This window comes from Octopus sinensis, linkage group LG3 (genome assembly GCF_006345805.1).
Source record: "Octopus sinensis linkage group LG3, ASM634580v1, whole genome shotgun sequence".
Classification (NCBI taxonomy): Eukaryota; Metazoa; Mollusca; class Cephalopoda; order Octopoda; family Octopodidae; genus Octopus; species Octopus sinensis.
In genome coordinates, this window is record NC_042999.1 from 56,468,810 (window position 1) to 56,483,720 (window position 14,911).

General features: G+C 35.8%; 1 protein-coding gene across 2 annotated transcripts in view; it reads left to right on the forward strand.

Moving 5' to 3' along the window:
• Positions 1-5,338: 5,338 nt before the first annotated feature.
• LOC115209861 (cytoplasmic dynein 1 light intermediate chain 2) overlaps positions 5,339-14,911 on the forward strand; it is an 88,881-nt gene continuing 79,308 nt past the window's right edge. Inside the window, exon 1 of one of the 2 annotated variants that reach the window (XM_036501001.1) lies at positions 5,339-5,486. In XM_036501001.1, coding sequence (XP_036356894.1) covers positions 5,398-5,486 — 89 coding nt within the window. In that variant the 5' untranslated portion in view covers positions 5,339-5,397. The remainder of the gene's footprint in view (positions 5,487-14,911) is intronic. The other variant, XM_029778436.2, reaches the window with a different exon arrangement.

The following is a 14,911-nucleotide window of genomic DNA, read 5'->3' on the forward strand; positions in this document are numbered from 1 at the left end:
CCGAAATATCGTAAGAACCTTCATCAACCGCACAAACATAATTATAAGTTGGTTGACAAAGTAGAGACAAACTCGAAGAATGTTAATTTGGTTGCTATTTCTTGCAGGTCGAGCGACTATGTGGAGGAAGTCGAAACTTCGTCGCAGATAAAATTGCGATGTTAAAAACAAGAAAAAAGTCACAAAAATTCAGCTATGGACTGGTTTAAAAAAAATTTTTTTCAGTCACTTATAAAATATTGGTATTTCTGAAGAATAGCGTCGGGAATTATCTCGTGCACCAAAAATTATAATTTATTTGGATGCTTTAAGCATCGTAGAGTATGATTCTGGAAAAAAAAAAAAAAAGAATGAGGGGGATGGGGAAGATATGTTGCCCTATCTTTCATTTAATTCTTCTGTAATAACTTGCGAAAACTTTTTTGATTCATGTTTTTAGACACAATCTGAAGAATCATGTTCTCAGATGTTGAAAGCATTTTTCAAAAGAAAGTCAAAACTGAAAAATTACAGAAAGAGGGAGAGGATGAAATTTCCATTGCCCCTCCCCTGCAATTTTTGCAGAATCTTTATCTAACAAACACATCCGAAGAAATGACGGTTATTTTGAAGTGCTAAGTAATTTCCGACTCCCTTCTACAAGAATACCAAGACTATTATTATTATTATCATCATCATCATCATATGTACATATACGTCGTTATTGAGAAGCGAAGACGCTTTAGTTGGTTTTGGATTGCATTTTAAACAGAACACGGGAAAGAGTTTAGGATAGAGAACGTTTTCTCTCTCTCTTTCACACAGACCTTAATAAATGAACGAGCTTGGAAACTATATATAGATAATATGCATATATGCTAAGAGAAAATAATATATCTGCACAAAGAGAAGTACAAGAGAAAACAAAGAAAGAAAGCTATTTGACTCACTGTCTGGCTTTTTTATTCTTTATGTAGGTGTGACCAGGAATTAAACTGTTTTTATATAAGTATACTCGCTAATTGTAAATATTGACATTTGCAAATATCTCATCTGATTTCCTTCAAACCGGACACGTTTCCCTCAGATTTATATAGACGGAATATACGAGACATCAAACCTCATGTCATTCGAAGTATGAAGTGAGAATTCAGGAAAAAAAAAAAAAGTCCGAGGTTAAAAAAATTTTTTTTTAATGAATATGAATTTGTTGTATAGTGCCCAGGTGCACTAAAACTAAAACTTAAAAAAAAAAAAGGACACACGATAAAAGACCACAGGAAATTTCCAATTAAATCGCCGATTTAACGAACCTGTTTTTGTTTCATTTTATTTTAAGATATTGAATAAAATAGGACCTCCCCCCACATAAGTTTAATGTCAAATTAAGTCGTCATTATGAACTAATCGTCGACTTTGCCTGTTATCCATTCGGGGTCAATACATTAAGTACCAGTTGAATACTGAGGACCGATGTAATCCACTTGACACCCCCACCTCTCCAAAAAATCAAGCCTCGTGCCTATAGTAGAAAGGATTATGAACTGTGACGGCGATCTATCGGGAAGAAAAAATCAATTAAAACAGAGTATTTGTTCGTCAATTTCCCTAAAAATTATTATTTTTTTTTAGTTTAATCGCTTGTGTTTATGTATTTTTTGATTATGTATGTATGTGTTTATGTCTGTGTATGTATGTATATTTATGTAAGTATATGTATGTATGTGTTTACGTGAATGTTTTGGTATTTAGCATTTGTTTCTATCTAAAATTGAGATCTTATTTCTGTCCTCTGAAATGAAATGAGTCCACAGGGCAATAAATTTATTTACTTTTAATTAACCGGAGTCTCTACATGGTCGCTCGAGCGACTAGAAATAGCCACCAAATATATCTTAAACCGTACCCTTGTTACCCTAAATAACAAAAGGACATATTACATGCTACAAGTCTAAGAGGGTCACTCATGACTGGAATGCCCTTGATCATAGGTGTGCTCGACTAGAGTTGACCTAAACAACAACAATCTCAGTAATCGGTCCCAATCTCACTGAGGGGTAAAATGATATTTTAAATACTTGCAGGGAGAGAGGGGAGAGAGAGAGAGAATAGAAACAGATTTGAAGGACTTTAACGTTCCACCTCTCTTTATTTCCTTATTTCATTCTGCCGTTTATAAAAAGTGGTTATTTTTTTACACCCAGGTCAGCCCTAATTCAATAAACAATGACTATAGGCATTCAAACCAAAATCATCCAGATTTTTTCCAGTATGTCCCTAGTACAAAATTACCCAATGTATCATATGACAGTAGAGCGTAGTTTGAAGGACATTTAGCCACTAGTTTTAGCAGGTGGAGCGCCTACATAGATAGATAGATAAGCTTTATTTAAAAGCAGCAGAAATTCAACAAAACCTGTTACTCTGAGTTTCACGTTCCCGTTCGTCGGACAGTTCGACAAATGGGAACGTGAAACTCAGAATAACAGGTTTTGTTGAATTTCTGCTGCTTTTAAATAAAGCATATTACTCTACCCCTGGTATTTGAGTACTCTTTTTTCCACCTTGTTTCGCATTTATGTGTTTACTCCGGTGTAGATAGATAGATAGACAGATAGATAAAGAGAGAGTCACCTAGGCAAACATGTTAAGTAAAACAAAAATTATTTAACTGAACTGACAAATTTTGTTGAATCTTGGGAGAGTAATTATGCCAATTATAAACGTGTTGGTTCTATTTCACTTCTTTATTAGTCAATTCGTTAACATCTAACCAATAAACTAATCGATTTTTTTTTATTAATCGTTCGGTCACTTAATCAATAAGTTAAGCTTAATGACCCTCCCAAGGTACAACAAAGTATGTTTCAACAGAAGTTCACCTCAAGAATCTTGCACGCCAAATAAACGAAATAAACTGAAGGGCATGGTAGTTGGATGGGAGAAAATATCAAAAATAAATTCTGAAGGCAAAAAATTCTTTCGTGAAAGGAAACAACCTAATTCCTTGTCTTTTTGCTTCTCGCCGAGGCAGTGACAGCCATTCCAAAAGTTTGTCCCGAGTGTGATTATTAAATTTTATGAAATATATCAAGAGAATGTAGTTTACGCTCTAAAAATCCTTACCGACACTCCACCGTTTATAAAGTTGTAATTTCTATCAGCCCTACTCGAACAGATCAATGATCAACGTCGTTTTTGTGGGTACAAAGAACCACCCGATGTCACCTTTCATTAAAATGCTTTAATTAAAACACAAAGCCGATTAGTTTGTCGACATTTTCCGGGCGAAATAATGGTTTCTAATTGAGGCACCTGACAGGTACTTGGCTCTATATAGCCCGGAAATGGGAAAATGAAAGGCAAAGTTGACCTCAGCAGGATTTGAACTCAGGATGGAAAGTGCTGGAACTAATACTACAGCACATCCTGCTAATCAACTAGCATTAGTGTTGTACTTTCACTTTCATTCAATAACTTCTTTTACTGGTTTCAGTCATTTGACTTTGGCCATGCTGGAGCACCGCCTTTCGTCGAACAAATCGACCTCCACGACTTATTCTTTGTAAGCCTAGTACTTATTCTATTGGTTACTTTTGCCGAACCGCGAAGTAACGGGGGCGTAAACACAATAGCATCGGTTGTCAAGCGATGGTGAGGGAACAAAGACAGACACAGAAATACATACATAAATACACAACGGGCTTCTTTTCAGTTTCTGTCTGCCAAATCCACTCACAACGCTTTGGTCGGCCCGAGTCTGTAGTGGAAGGCAGTTACCCAAGGTGCCACGCAGTGGGACTGAACTCGGAACCATGTAGTTGGAATGCAAGCTTCTTACCGCACAGTCACTCGTTAATTTTTTTTTTTGTAAACTTTTGAAAATTTTAATTATTACGAGTCTTTTTTTAAATAGTGGGTGTATAGTCCTGTTTGATAATTTTATATATGCAGGTTGGGGTTTTGTCCCACACCAGTATCAGTATAAAATTTAAGTGTTTGTTGATGTTGACGTCTAGCCCTTGGCCAGACCTGATTCAACAAGTATTAATCAAAGATGTTCAAAACATAACCATCTCAACTTATTTTGAGATAGTGAATTTACGTTCAAATGATGTATCCACATGGCATTCTTTTTCTCATGATTTGAAGGCGATTTAGTTACTATTTCTAACAAGACACCTAGGAGGCCCTTCATCTGTTATAGTGGTGCATGTTGATAAGTACAGATTGATATTTCACACACAGAGTTTTTTTTTTATGAAGTATAACACAAGACGATGAATCGAGGGGTAATTATCAATTCCGTTTAAAGAAAAGAATATTCCAAGCTTCCCTTGGAAACTATCGAACTTTTTGCACAACACAACTACGAAATAATAAAGGAGTATATAATACACATGCAATCATATATATATATATATACATATATATGGGCTAAGGTAAAGAATACGTACACCCGGTGGTTAGGGTTAGTTTTAGGGTTTTTGTTACGCAGAAAACCGGTGGTGTGCTTATTTTTTACCTCTGCCATATATATGTGGGTATATAAACATGCATACATATGTATATATTGACATGTATATATATATATATATATATATATACATATATATGGGCTAAGGTAAAGAATACGTACACCCGGTGGTTAGGGTTAGTTTTAGGGTTTTTGTTACGCAGAAAACCGGTGGTGTGCTTATTTTTTACCTCTGCCATATATATGTGGGTATATAAACATGCATACATATGTATATATATATATATATATATATAAACACACACATATGGCCGTTACACACATGCACACTCTCACATGTACATATATAAGCACATATACATATGTGAGACATGAAGTAAAGGCCTTAGAGAGGGCGGTGATGGGGATGACAGGTGATAAAGCTCTAACTACTATGACAGTAAGCTGCACAATATATATGTATATAGATACGTTCAGTTGAGAGGTGTTCAATTAATGGACATTACCTCAGTTAAGAAACACCAGCAGCCGCACAGCTATATCAGATTGTGACAACATTTAGCAAGTTCTCTGTAATAATATTGATGCTAATTGACATGTTGGCAAGAGAAGGAAGTGGGAGTTCGGTCTGTTGTCGCACTGGATGCTGGGTAACTCGCCACGACATTGAAAAAAAAAAGTTACTTAGTTACCAATAAATAGTTCTTCCAAACGAATATCTTGCATTCTCATATCGAAACGAAACTAATTGTTATCGTTAGTAATGTTTTTTAATGGTTGGTTATAAAAAACATAGCGCTTATAAACGAAAGAGAAGGAAACTGGCTATTTTGACAGTGTCAGTCAAAGTTACCTCTCATGACGTCAGCTATGAGTCATAAATAAATTAATTGCCATTATTTGTTAGGACGCATGCGCAACTCTTTCGTAATCCGGGCACTATGCAGGTCAATATGGCGCCCATCGGTGATCGAAGAGGAGAGACCGACCCTTTAGCCGGTCTGGAGGCTGGAGAATCGCAAAATTTATGGTCAGTACATAATTTTAATATCTTCTCTAAAGCTTCTCTTAATACTCTATTCACCATTTTACTTTGCTGCTTGTTATACGTTTAAATCTCTTACCCGTACTCTGTCTGATGGGATGGCTACTCGCCCAGTTTGCCATTCCTATTAAATAATATTTGCTTCTGACAACTTTATTTATCTGTCCCGTTACACTTATTTATACTTATTATCATCCCTATGTAAATCCATAACTTAGCACTATAAGAGTTCTATTTCATTAGCATAGCATTTTTTCGCTTTCTTTTTGCTGTATTCGTCTATTTTCAGCCCATCATTTTGATGTCATCTTTTTTTTTTTTTTTTAAACCCACACCTAAGCTATCTTAACAGGAAGGAACCCTGGAAAATATTATCTCCACAAAATAACTACTGTAACTTATTACTCAGTGATTCGTTTATTATGTCATAATTTATGAAAGGAATTAATATGCGAAAGATGTTCGCTTGTTATAATTATTTTTTTATCATTCCATATTAGTGAGTCCAGCTATGTCAGTTAGCTGCTAGATTTTTTTTCTCTTTTTAATATGAGAAAATTATATTCACAAACCTGAGGTGAATGAGATAGTTTGATGCTATTTTAAACGATAGTGTATAAATTGTGTGTGCATATATATATATATGTATATATATATATATATACATACACACACACATGTATATATGTATGTGTATACATATATTGAATAAGATTGTTTATTGTTGAGATGACAGCTTATGAGTATACAGTTAGTGTGTATGTATACGCAGACATTTATACACAATTGTGTGTATATGTAGTTTTATGCCTTTTAGACGTCAGCTTATATGTATAAAAGTAAGCCAGCTGTTTGTCACACTTCCGTTTGTGGGTCAGGCCTTATTTCTTTGCAGTCATTGCATCTTGTACCCTGCCTTCATTTATCACGTGTAGAGGAAAAAAGAAAGTGCAATGAGATATATATATATATATACATACATATACATACACACATTAAGATTTGGCTGCGCTTGTTCTTTAAACATTGATAGTATTTCAGCTAAAGTCTTTTTCACTCCTGTCGCCACATTCAACAAGCTGATTGTAGTGGTCTATCTTCAACAAACATCAATACCGAGGTGCACCCAGAAAGTGGGTGGTTGAAAAATATTTATACTATAGAAATAATTGATTAAAGTCAGTTGTTTTATTTTGAAATTTGATAGTTTTTTTTTTTTTTTTTTCTTCCAGTAGGTCATCTCTGTATTACTCATTTTTGCACGATCAATTATAAATAACCGTTTTAGATAATAATAATCAGTGCTTTTAAGTTGGTAAATCATAGAAATATTTACAAATTATTTGCTATTATGTTCTTCATCTTTTAATATCCATCTTTGGGGCTCATTGCTGTTGACAATTATTGTCTTTGCATTTAAATGCGTGTGTGTGTGTATGTATGTATGTATGTATGTATGTATATATATATATATATGTGGCTGATTCGCAATTTCACAACCTAAAGGCATGTGTGTGTATATATATATATATATATATATATATATATATATATATATATATATATATAGTCTTTATACCGTTAGAGACTGATATTTTCGTTCCTGGCCGCTAGGAAATATATTAAAATTCTCTAAAAGGATGGTCTGTCATAGCTACTACTCTTAATTCAGAAATATGCTTGAGAATCACTTAAGCTGCTCAATAAATACGTACTTAGATTTATAGATATGTCGTTAAAATAAACAGTTTTAATGCTTACTATAAAAGCATAGTTTTTTTTTATCAAATTATTGATTTATTTCTGTTAATGCTTACCTGTGTTATTGTGTTTTTACCAGCTGTAATCATATTTTGCAGTAGTCCTGTTGCTTACAACCTGCAACATGGGATCTTCCGATATTGAACTGCGTAGTTCTAGCTTCAGTTTCTCTCGTTTTATATTAAGATATCTCTATTATATTCATTTATTAAAATGCTCCATACAGTGTATTTATAAAAACCAACAACGAAGACGAAGAAGAAAAAAAAAAGGAATCTTCATTCATTTTTGTCTTTTCGTAATTGTCATCGTTTCGAATGTAAATTGTCTTCGAAATGTTCCAACATATGGTTTATTCATAAAATTGGCTGTTTTTTTTTTTTCCACATTCCATTCTTTAATTGGCACCATTGTCCAAATTTTCCCATTCTAAGTCAAATGTCATATTAAGCATGGAACGGTTTTAATTTCCAGTTGTCAAAGTTCTCAGTTATAATTCAATTAACTTTAACTAATCAAAATGTTTTGTTATTAGTATGTATGATGTCAAGCGTAACTCATTATTTTTCAGTTTATTCCATGCCATACTGTAATGGTTTAAATTTTTCATTCATACATATATAAAATTATATGAAATATAAACCTCTCTCTTTCTATATGTGTCTTTGTGTCTTTTATAATTATTTCTATATAAAACAAACAATAGTTCAATGAAATAAAAAAATAAGATTGGGCATGGTGTTTTATCACAGGAAGAAAAATGTTTTGTAAAGCATAATAGTTAAATCACATTTTTTGCAGATTAATGATCATGTCATTATGTTGTATGGATCTCAAATTAGAATAATTTTGTATGATAAAACAATCTTATAAATGTTAATTATTGACAGAACATGGGCAAAGATGCAGAATTGGCTTAAGTAATCAAATTTCACAATATTTGTATTGAGAAATGTCTTGATATATGATACTTTTCAATTCTTTGTGAGCATGAATGAGCACTTTTAATGGCAGTATATTAGCTGTTGGTCTAAATAATAATTTGCTCATTTGATGGAGGAGAGAGAAAAGCCATTGGGTGCAACATACTGGAATTAAGTTAAAGATCATGTGTTTTAAACATGGATTTCGAAGTGTATTAGCAGTAAAAAAAACCCAAAAAACAAAAGAACTTGAAATTCCACAAGATGAAACATAGCCACCTTTGTTAGGAATATAGTTTATGTAATAAACATGTATTTTAATATTGTTGTGAATAATTAGATAGAAAAACTTGTTTGTTTTTTATGGAAGAAAATTGCTTCCTAAAGAAAATAGAGGTAACCCATTTTGGGCTGTTGTGAAAGAAATTAAAAAAACCTGTCATAATGTTTAATTATTGTAGAAGAGAAATCAGTTGACCTTCAGTAGTGAAATTATCTGTTGTTTGACCAGTTGTATTAAATGTCATCTTGCTGGTAAGGGAATAGACTCAATCTCATCAATTTACTGTGAGTTTAACTCGATGTGAGTTGTATGAACTAAATGTCTTTATAGATAGGTTGTAATGAAGATATTTTAGTAGTTTACTGACTGAATTATATACACAAACATGTTGTGTATTTTCTTAGCTGTAAAAATTATTTCTTTTCTACTTGGGGTAACTTTGTGAGGTGGATATTTGGTAGACAGAAACCGAAAGAAGCCTCTGTGTTTGTGATTTTGCATGATAGTTAATGTGACTGTCGTACAGATGATATCATTTCCAATATTCTGCAAAACCATGTCTGGGGAAGTATTACCTTCTTTAGAAACAAGTATGGGTTGGCAACAGGAAGAGCATCACCAACCCTACAAAATCATTCTAAAAATTAACCATTACCTCATCAAAATCTCAAAACTGTGATATAATGCATGGTTAATTCAAAACAATGTGAAGAAGCATTACTTTAGATGAAATAATTTGAATGTGAAAGGCTTAAATGATGATGACAAATCACTTAAATTGTTTTTTCAAATTTCTTTTTGTTTTTTAATATAGTATTAGTCCAACAAATTGGGTTTATTGATGAAACCAGTTACATCCAGGGTTTCTCTGTTCTCCTTTAAATTGATCTCTGAGCTATCTCTAGAAACCTGTATGTACATAAAATACTTTCGGCTAAGGAAGTCTGCACTGTCTGTTAATGTATTTTATTATCCAATGCCCAGAGATAGGGCTACTGAACCATGTTTGGGGAGCTTTATGAAAGACAGATTTCCAAAATGATTGCAGATCTTACCAGAACGCAATATTAAATATTAATGGTACTATTGACGTTTCCATAGATACGTTAATGATGTTAATGGATTTGGCCAGTGTTGACCGTATAACATTACTTAAAGAGAAAACAATGTCAGAAAGGTGTTGTCATTTGTTTTCTCAAATGATCTTTCTAAACTGAAAGAGTTATTGTGATTTCCATATTTGTATTTCTAACGAAGCATTGAAAGACTATACTGTGTGTGCATGCAATAACAAAGATGTTCTTGTGTTACCCTAACTCAGCTACTCAACTCTGGTGACCAAACCTGTCAATCAAAAGCAATTCGATTGTGATTATGCACCACCTTTTTAAGGAGTGCCTGAGACTACATTATTTAATGACCTCTACCCCTCCCCCACCTTTTTTTTAAACAGTTGGGTGTTATTTGAGGGAAATTTTGTTACTCTTTCATAAATATAAAAATAATACAAATTCAAAATTTACATCCTGCCTCTGCACTAGAACAATAGGCAACTAAAACTGTCTGACTACTTAGAAAATGCTTCATAATCTCTGACATTTTCTCAGAGACACCCCACATTCCTTATTTTAGTAGTGGAGTAGTTCTAAACGGTTCACAAAAATGTGAAAATGGCCTACACTATTACTTCCACATTTTTTAGGCACACCCACTGTGCACACATAGGCTAGCAAGGGAGCCTCTCTCTCAATATGCTGGCAATAGCAGCTGACTCTCCCTCATAGCACTCCTTAATGTCTTATTAAAAAAAAGTGTTGGGTAATCTGATCCTAGGTTTTTGGACTTAGGGCAAAGACGGAATGGTCATGGCTGGACTGCCTTTTAATCATAGGTCTAATCAACAGCTACCCATGCATCTATGCCCCAGCTGTATGATATATATACACACACTTATAACTTTCTGTCAAACTATATTCTTCCTTTATTTCTTCAATCTCCAAGTTCTTCAGTTGTCTCTTTTATTGTATCTTAGTGCCCACCTTGCTCAATGTTTCCCCATTTCCTTCACAGCTTACTTCTCTTTCAATTACTACCAATTCTCTTAACTGAAATTGTATGAAAATGATAAAGGCACTTGTCTATCTCTTGAACAAATAGCATGTAAATCAAAACGGTGTTGCTTTTGGACTTCATCTATTTCTTTTGCCACCACATTCTGAATGGCTTGTTTCAGCTGGGATAATATGCATTCGTCTCTGTCTTGACATTACATGATACTTGCAAATATGTGTCAGCCATATAATGTCCTTCGTTTCCAAGCTTACATGTCTGGTCATAGGAAGTATAACTTGGAAACAAGCCAGGGTTGGTGACAGGAAGGGCATCCAGCTGTCCAAAAATCCACTTCTGTGAATTCAGTCTGACCTATGTGAAAATGGAGAAGTGAACATTAAAACTATGATGCTTGGAATTCATTTTAAAATTTAGGCATATCACATATGAAGTATTAAGATATTTATGTTGCTTGGTCCTGGATAATCTCTAGTTTAGAGGCTATTCAGGACTTGTTATCCACTGTCATCAAACATATTTCTGATAACTGAATTTAGGTTGTTCCAATTCATTATCATTTAACATCCACTTTTCCATGCATGTTAGATTTGTTGAGGCAGATTTTCTATGGCTGGATGCCCTTCCTGTTACCAACAATCACTTGTTTACAAATAAGGCCATATTTCCTGTGACCAGACATGTTTTCTGCTGAAGGCTGAAAACGAATGTTTATTTGACAGTAATACTCATTTATTACCATCATGTGATGTCCATACAAACACAAATATATATGACAGGCTTCTTTCAGTTTCTGCCTATCAAATCCAATCACAAGTTTTTGGTCAGCCTGTGACTATAGTAGAAGGCACTTGTAAGATTCCACACATTGGGACTGACCCAATGACCACAGGGTTAAGAAAGCTTCTCAATTACATAACCAAGTCTACACCTTCAAGTTTGTTTGAGATATATCGTGCATGACCTTCGGAAATGGTAAAATATTGGAAGGAAGATTAGAGAATGGATTGTAAGCATTTTATCAAACAGCCAACATTCTACATTAACTCTTCTTCTTAGGTATGGCTACTTAAGTAGTTCACTTTGCAACCACAAGATTTCAAGTTCAGTCTCACTGTGTGGCACCTGAGGAATATATCTTCTATAGTTGAGGCTGACCAAAAACTTGTGTGGAATAGGTTAACGGAAACTGAAAGAAACCCGTCACACGCATGTGTTTCTTTACATTTTTGCTTCCCCAAATGTTGCTGAGTAACGAGTGGCCGTGTCTTCATTTCTCCTCTCAACAAATCATCTGATCTTGCAGCTTGGGGTATGAGACCCCTAATCTGAAAATTATATAACAGTAACTGATTGGGCATCTGATTGTAAAACAAAAGCTTCAATGTATTTGTCTATCCCTTAGAAAAACAAATATGACCAAATATTCTGTGTTAAATTTCTTCCCTTCTCATAGGATCCCAATTACCCCTCTTGAAATACCAACCAGATATATTGGTAGAAAATACAGACTTTTAAATTATAAGATATTTTAATTATATATGCATACAAATATGTTGATGTTAAATAAAAGTGCATAATGCACTGTTGTAACCTGAGGTCAGCTCTAACCAACAGATAGCCAGCCATGTGATTAGACATGATCCATAAATCTATTATTCTAGTTATGCTGTATCTCTTTCTTGTAGAATATCATATTGCACACTTTGGCACATAGTGTAAATACTGCTCTCCACTCGTTTCTGAATACCTTGAGAGTGTAATAGTTGACTCTGGTCAGAGTGCAGCAGTTACCATTCTTTTGCATCTGCTATTGGGTAATAGACATGCTATTGTTGTCTTTCCTCACATCTTTGTTCCATCTGTACTACTAAGCCTACCACTCCCAATCTTCTGTCTTGTCTCTCTTCCACCTCCCTCCCCTTCCTTGTCCTAGATTGCCAAGTATCTCCCCTGTAATAAGACAGCTATTCTTGTCCCATGATCATACTCTAGCTTCTAGCCTAGCACACAGCCACCTCTGTCAGTTCCTCTCCCTCTCTCAGCTGAGAGAGGGTGAGGAACTGAATTTGGTTAATGGGAACCATGTCATGTGAATGGCTGTATAGGTTTTGTATGTATGTCTTTTGCCATAAGCATAGAATGTAAATATTGAAAGCAATGAGAAAAGTCAGTTTTCTTGGTGCAAAGTCCCTTATGATATTTGTTCTGTACTAAAACACTCCCTTGTCACTCATCATATAGTGAACCAGTTACTGTCCTCTTGAGAATCTGTGAATATTTTACAATTTTCTTAATCTTTTATCTTTTACTTGTTTCACTCATTAGACTGTGGCCATGCTAGGGTACTGCCTTGAATTTTTAGTCGAATGAATGGATCGCAGTACTATTTTTTTAAGCCTGGTACTTATTCTATCTGTCTCTTTTGCCAAACCGTTAAGTTCTGGGGATGTATACGCACCAACACCGGTTGTCAAGTGATAAGGGGACAAACACACCCATACACATCATCATCATCATCGTTTAATGTCCGCTTTCCATGCTAGCATGGGTTGGATGATTTGACTGAGGGCTGGCAAACCAGATGGCTGCACCAGGCTTCAATCTTGATCTGGCAGAGTTTCTACAGCTGGATGCCCTTCCTATCGCCAACCACTCCGAGAGTGTAGTGGGTGCTTTTACATGCTACTGGCATGGGGCCAGTCAGGTGGTACTGGTTACGACCTCGCTCAAATCTTTTACACATGTCACTGGCACAGGTACCTGTAAGGTGATGCTGGTAACGATCACACTCGAATGATGTCTTTTATGTGCCACCGGCATGGAGGCCAGATAGCTGCTCTGGCAACAATCATGCTCGGATGGTGCTCTTAATACCCTACTAGCATGGGGCTCAAATGCCAGTAAGGTGACGCTAGTAACGATCACACTTGAATGGTGCCTTTTAAGTGCCTCTGCCACGGAAGCCAGTTAGCCGCTCAGTCAGTGATCACATTCATATGGTGCTCTTTGCACCCTGTTAGCATGGACGCTAGTCATCGATTTTGATTTCACTTGCCTCAACAGGTCTTCGCAAGCAGAGTTTTAGTGTCCAAAGAAGGAAAGGTACACATAGTGGGCTGGTTACGCCCCTGGCATAGGCCATGAGATTATGGTCTCATTTGGCTTACCTGGTCTTCTCACGCACGGCATATTTCCAAAAGTCTCGGTCACTAGTCATTTCCTTGGTGAGGCATAAAGTTCGATGGTCATGCTTCACCACTCTATCCCAGGTCTTCCTGGGTCTACCTCTTCCAGTTTCCCTCAACTGCTAGAGTGTGACACTTTTTCACACAGCTATCCTCATCCATTCTCGCCACCTGACCGTACCAGCACCGTTATATATATATACACACACACACACACACGATGGACTCTTTTCAGTCTCTGTCAACCAAATCCACTCGCAAGGCTTTGGTCTGCTCGAGGCTCGGGTATAAGACACTTGCCTGAGGTGCTCTGCAATGGGACTGAACCTGGAACCATGTGGTTTAGAAGCAAGCTTCCTACCATACAGCTGCTCCTGTGCCTAATATTTGTTTTTCTTAAAAATCTGCCAGATAATGCCAATTTTACAGTGTACATGGCTCATATTTTGTGGTACTAGCGCTAGTGAGATTTCCAAGTAACTCGCAAAACAAGCCTTTTCAACTGTATTTGAGAAGGAGGTTGCAGTAGGGACAGGAATAGATGTTTTACTATAGAGGAGATCCATGGTTATCTCACTTGGAAAGAGATAAAGATGGGAGTGATGAAGTGTCAAGATGTGTATCCTCTAGAGATATTTTCCAGATTTCAGACTTTCTCATCAAAGTAATATCATCATCCAGTGTTTTAAATCCAGGTTTTGTCCCCATTAACGGGTGTAGCTGAATCTACCTCAATGCTATAGCAACTGCCTTCACATCATCTCGCCAGGTTTTGGGCATCCTCCTTTCTCAAACCAACCCTCCCAATCTCCACTTTTTCCTCAGTCTACCTCGCTTTCACAGTTCATTTTTCTCAAATGCAAGCACCCCCCCTCAGAACATGCTCCTCACTCTCCTCAACACATGTCCATACCACCGCACTCCATTCGCCCTTGCCAGCCGTTCCAGCATTCCCATCAAGTCCTCAGTCCTCCTCTTATCAAACATTGTCACCCCATACATTTCTCTCACCATGAATGAAGATAGTGTGATGCAAACTGACCCTTGATCATTAAGTATAGGACCCAGGTATGAGTGTGTGGTTAAGTTCTCACTGCATCACTTTGGAGAAGTGTCATCTAGTGTAGCTTGGGGGTTGACCAAACCCTTGAAATTTAGAAACTAGAAACTGTATAGAAACCAGTC